This window comes from Triticum urartu, chromosome 1A (genome assembly GCF_056163025.1).
Source record: "Triticum urartu cultivar PI428250 chromosome 1A, HENAU_Tu73, whole genome shotgun sequence".
Lineage (NCBI taxonomy): Eukaryota > Viridiplantae > Streptophyta > Magnoliopsida > Poales > Poaceae > Triticum > Triticum urartu.
This window is the reverse complement of record NC_141873.1, coordinates 271,704,195-271,709,677: the sequence shown is the minus strand read 5'-3', so window position 1 is coordinate 271,709,677 and position 5,483 is coordinate 271,704,195. Positions and strand designations below refer to the sequence as shown.

Sequence of the window (5,483 nt, the reverse complement as noted above, 5' to 3'; positions counted from 1 at the left end):
AAAACCTGCATTCGTCGTCGTTGTCGTTTCTCACTTTGCCTTCAACACCTTCTCTTGGACCGCTCTCTTCTCTCTATTTTCCGATCCCATCAAATCCCTCACCTTCGTTGACCGTTCCGAGACCAACTGGGTTTTCGATTCCCCCTTGTCAAACCACCTAATCCCCTTTTGCACAGTGCATCGACCCCTCACTCGTGTTCGAAACTCCCCCGAACCTGAACCGGACTAGCGTTACCGTTGGGTCCGGATCATCCCCAAACATCTATAAAACATCTTCATTTACTTTATTGGACTCCCTAACCTATTTTTTCTCGACCACCTGATTAAGATCGGAGAGTCCAAATCTACCCCAAATTTTTCACTTTTTCTATATAAACACTCCCTAGTATAAATCTGGACAAAACCCTAACTTCTAGAGGCTTGTCCCATTCCCCCACTGCCACCTTCCAAATCGTCCTCGGGATGCCTCCCGATCCACCCACCTCCTCTCCCCGAAATTCCCCATCGGGCCAATCCTGCAGCCCCCCATTTCGGTCCAAGCACCCGAGCCATGGCGAGCCCGCAAGGCGCCAGCCTCCCTCCGGTGACCGAAGTCATCACCAGGCCGTTCTGCCCCTGCCATCTCCCTCGTCCCTTCCTCTTCTTCCCTAGTTCCTCACCTCCCTTCTCTTTGCTTGCAACAGTTCGAGGCATGGCACCGCCCCAAGCACTTCCCCGATGCCATGGATGGGCGCACCCACCGGCGAGCTCCCCAGCTGCCGGATCCGGCATCTTGGACCTCCCCTGCGCCCTGCTAACTCCTGGAGTGCCAGCAAAAAACCTGTTGCCCCGCCAAGGCGCCTGCTCGTTCCCTGCATGAGGTTCCCAGTCCCGCCTCTGCTTCGTTCGAACCGGGAGGTCGAGACACCCCTGCCTCATGTGAACCGTGCCGCCGCGCGGAGCTTCCTCCTTCCCCTGCCGTCGTCATCACCCGAGCAGGCTGCCGCTGCCAAGTCCCTCGCCCCGCCTCTGCTTCCATGCTCCAGATCAAACGAGCAAGCCGCCATGGACACCGACGCCTGGAGCTCCAAGTCCACCGTTGCACTGATCCGGTCGCTCTTCCTTGGATCAGGTCGGATTCCCCCTTGCCTCCGCCGTCTCCCGCTGGTCCCGAGCGCTGCTGGTCACCTTCTCCTTGACCGCCGGGGTTCGCCCCGCTGTTGCGTTCCTCTGCCTCGTCCAGGTCCCCGAGCATTTGCTTCCAGCGCCCGCGTTGACCAGCGCCCTCCCTTCATCAAATCCAGCCCAGCCGCGACCTGCGCGAGGCCCAGCGCTCTAGCCGGCCACTGCTCCACCGACCTGGGCCATGGCCCATGGGTGAGCAGATGCCCCTTCAGCCCCTTGTGCTCTATCGGGCCAGAAGATTTGGCCCGTTTCATGTTTTTTCCACAGAATGATTTTCCTATTATCCGGAGAAAACCTGTTTTACAGTTTAGTCCGTCTACTTCATGCATATAATAACTAATAAACCATGCATCAGATTAAAATGCTTTATATATGAAAAATGACTAGAATTTCATCTAGTTTCATAATATCCAACTTTCATGCACATTGAAAATGTTTAAAATTGTTGTTTGCATTAATCTGCTTAAATGCCATGCTAAAATGTTTTATTTCATAACTAAATAATCGTAGCTCCGAATTTAGTAAATTTTATATGTAAATGGGGTAGAAAAATGCCTAGTTTAACATGGTGCACTCATCTTGCATGTTTAACAACTCTAAAATATGGTTTAGGTCAGAACAGTACCAAATCCATAAATTGCATATGAGGATTTACCGGAATCGTTGTTTGATGTTTCCGGCCTCATTTAAATTGCCTAAAATGTGTAGTTTACTTATGCTTCACCTCTTGCCATGTTTAACAACATTTAATATTGTCGGGTACATAAACGAGAGAGAACTAAATAATTGATGTGGTGTTTCGTCAATATGCAACTCGTTGCATATTGAGCTCCACTTAATTTGTAGTATTGTTTGTGCACTTTGCCATGCCATGCCTCATTAAACCGGACATGCATCATACTTTGGTTGCGCATCATGCCATGTTTATGCGATGGTTGTTTACTATGTTGCTTGCTTCTTTCCGGGTTGCTTCTCTTGTTAGCTTCGGTTTCATTCTGGAGTTGTGAGGATTCGTTCGACTACGTCCGCTTGTCTTCTTCATGGACTCGTTCTTCCTTGTGGGATCTCAGGCAAGATGACCATACCCTCAAAATCACTTCTATCTTTGCTTGCTAGTTCTTCGCTATATCGCTATGTCGCGCTACCTACCACTTGTTTATCATGCCTCCCATATTGCCATGTCAAGCCTCTAACCCACCTTTCTAAGCAAACCATTGTTTGGCTAAGTTATCGCTTTGCTCAGCCCCTCTTATAGCGTTGTTAGTTGCAGGTGAAGCTGAAGTTTGTTCCATGTTGGAAAATGGATATGTTGGGATATCACAATATCTCTTATTTAATTAATGCATCTATATACTTGGTAAAGGGTGCAAGGCTCGGCCCTTTGCCTGGTGTTTTGTTCCACTTGTGCCGCCCTAGTTTTCCGTCATACCTGTGTGTATGTTCCTTGATTTTGCATTCCTTACGTGGTTGGGTGTTATGGGAACTCTTTGACAGTTCGCTTTGAATAAAACTCCTCCAGCAAGGCCCAACCTTGGTTTTAACATTTGCCACCTAAGCCTTTTGCCTTGGGTTTTCACGAGCCCGAGGGTCATCTTTATTTTAACCCCCCCGGGCCAGTGCTCCTCTGAGTATTGGTTCGAACCGAGCCGCCTGCGGGGCCACCTTGAGGAAACTCAAGGGGTAGTTTTACTCCTAGCTTGTCTCATCCGGTGTGCCCTGAGAACGAGATATGTGCAGCTCCTATCGGGATTTGTCGGCACAGTCGGCTGGCTTTGCTGGTTGTGTTTTACCATTGTCGAAATGTCTTGTAACCGGGATTCCGAGACTGATCGGGTCTTTCCGGGAGAAGGAATATCCTTCGTTGATCGTGAGAGCTTGTGATGGGCTAAGTTGGGACACCCCTGCAGGGTATAAACTTTCGAGAGCCGTGCCCGTGGTTATGTGGAAGATGGGAATTTGTTAATATCCGGTTGTAGCGAACTTGACACTTGACTTAATTAAAATGCATCAACCGCATGTGTAGCCGTGATGGTATCTTTTCGGCGGAGTCCGGGAAGTGAACACGGTCTTGTGTTATGCTTGAACGTAAGTAGCTTCAGGATCACTTCTTGATCACTTCTAGCTTCTCGACTGTTGCGTTGCTTCTCTTCTCGCTCTTATTTGCGTATGTTAGTCACCATATATGCTTAGTGCTTGCTGCAGCTCCACCTCACTACCTTCTCCTGCCCATAAGCTTAAATAGTCTTAATCTCGCGGGTGTGAGATTGCTGAGTCCTCGTGACTGATGGATACTTCCAAACAATTGCAGGTGCCGAGGATACCAGTGCAGGTGATGCTACCAAACTCAAGTTGGAGTTCGACGAGGATCTAGGTCGTTACTACGTTTCGTTTCCTGATGATCAGTAGTGGAGCCCAGTTGGGACGATCGGTGATCTAGCATTTGGGGTGTATCTTCCTTTTTATTCCGATTTGGCCGTAGTCGGTCTTTGAGTGTATTTGGATGATGTATGAATTATTTATGTATTGTATGAAGTGACCATTGTAAGCCAACTCTTTATCCCTTTCTTATTCAGTACATGGGATTGTGTGAAGATTACTCCTCTTGCAACAAAACTACCATGCGGCTATGCCTCTAAGTCGTGCCTCGATACGTGGGAGATATAGCCGCATTGTGGGTGTTATAAGTTGGAAATCAGAGCCATCCCCGATTTAGGAGCCCCCTGCTTGATCGAATCGCTGATGTTGTTGAGTCTAGAACAAAAATGTTTTGAGTCTTAGGATTATATATATCGGAGAGTACGATTCTTTTTACTCCTCAGTCCCTTTGTTGCTCTGATGAGGCCTCCTGACGTAGAAGTTTTGACTTCCCTCTCCTCAAATTTCACAAAAAAATTTAGGATCACGTGGGTATGTTGGGATCGTTCTGATAGTCTTGTGACGGGAACATTGTTCTTGGTGCCTCCTGACATTTCGGGGTTGTGGCAGTGTCCCAGGGAGTTGAGCTCCGAGGTGTTGTCGTCACAATTTTATCGCTGTTGTTCTGGAATACCTGAGTTCGCCGACATCAAAAATCTCTTTTATGCAGTTGTTGGTGAGATAACCTCGACGCCACCTAGTACTGGCGCGGGAGTTCGGGAGTATTGCCATAACTCGTATAACGGATGCTTTTCGAAGGTTGAGGTACATGATTTCCGAAGGTTTCTTGGTTATGTGTTGAAGGATGGATAGAGCTGGATGTAGGGATTGTTAGTTTGGGTGAGATATTATGCTTCCCCTGTATCCCCAACACCCGATTGCATAAACAGAAGGTTTCAGGAGTTTATAGGTGGGAATTTAAGTAGCTCCTAGGATATCTTTCCGACAGATGCATGGTATGAGATTGGGGTTCGACGTTTAGTGGTCCGCCTATCCATGGTTGGTTTTATAGCGGTCTCATTGTGTCTTAAAGAGTCCTTGGCTATGCTGACTCGGGGACGCTTCGTATGTCATGTGCACTGCCTTGTACATGATGGCATTGTACGATCGAGCCGTGTGGGCCCCACCACAAAAACTTCGGACGAAATCTCTATCATATGTTTGTTCCGGCTTATTTTGCAAGCCAATCCTTTGTTTTGTTTTGAGTTGTGGTATTCGAGTTGCTTCAATGTCAAGTGTTGATTCCATACCTTCCCTACGCGGTGTTCTCATATTTCTATGGGAATACTAATCCTTCTTGATCATCGAGTTTGTCATCTTAATTTCTTCTCAACCGGTGTGCTCCTCTTCAAGTGGATCCGATCTTTTTCAACATCCGCAAGATAAACTCTAAGTATTCTCAACGGTGTTTGTTTCTTTTGTCCCAAGTTGTGTTTGTTTTTCCCGCCCTCCCACCCTTTTATTCAAAGACTCAGATTTCTTAATCAAGTATCCATCTTATGGATGTGAAGTCTCTTTATTCTTTTCTTTCAATGTTCTTATCCGGTGATTCTCGAGAAGATACTAACGGAGCTTCAAGTTCATCATTCTTCATTCCTTTTCTTCTCCGGTGGATTCAATTCAAGCTTTGTCGATCATATCCTTTCCTTGTTTCAAATGTTTTCTCATGCCGGTGCACCTCTTAATCATCCACTTCTCGCTATTCAATTGTTTCGGAGTGCTGAAGATATCTCAGAAGATTCAAGTTTCCATTCTCAATTCGCTCAAGTTCTTTTGAGGATGTTATCTCATTCAACCCATTTAATTAAATCGGTGCAATCTCCCTTTCAAGTAATCATTCGACGGTGTTTATCTTGAGTGGGCCCTAACCCACAGGTCTTTTCCCAGGATCTTACCTGACTCTT

The 5,483-nt window shown here is 47.0% G+C and overlaps 1 protein-coding gene across 2 annotated transcripts; it reads left to right on the top strand.

The window, feature by feature from the left end:
* The first annotated feature begins 415 nt into the window (after positions 1–415).
* LOC147990835 (uncharacterized) lies at positions 416–3,875 on the top strand. Of its 2 annotated transcripts, XM_087518527.1 has the most exons (5): positions 416–606; positions 684–1,111; positions 1,223–1,356; positions 2,147–2,234; positions 3,473–3,875. In XM_087518527.1, the coding sequence occupies exons 1-5, from the start codon at positions 551–553 to the stop codon at positions 3,568–3,570; spliced, it is 804 nt and encodes a 267-aa protein (XP_087374653.1). In that variant the 5' UTR covers positions 416–550; the 3' UTR covers positions 3,571–3,875. The 2 variants fall into 2 exon arrangements, with proteins under 2 accessions (XP_087374653.1, XP_087374652.1); XM_087518526.1 differs by having other exon boundaries at positions 684–1,356; positions 3,473–3,869.
* The last annotated feature ends 1,608 nt before the right edge of the window (positions 3,876–5,483 follow it).

What these genes read in the sequence shown, in the direction of transcription:
- LOC147990835 (XM_087518526.1), top strand. Translation starts at nt 551, where the DNA reads ATGGCGAGCCCGCAAGGCGCCAGCCTCCCTCCGGTGACCGAAGTCATC. An exon ending in ACCGAAGTCATCACCAGGCC is followed by an intron (nt 607 to 683) that starts GTTCTGCCCCTG and finishes TGCTTGCAACAG; the next exon opens with TTCGAGGCATGGCACCGCCC. An exon ending in TCTTCCTTGTGGGATCTCAG is followed by an intron (nt 2,235 to 3,472) that starts GCAAGATGACCA and finishes AAACAATTGCAG; the next exon opens with GTGCCGAGGATACCAGTGCA.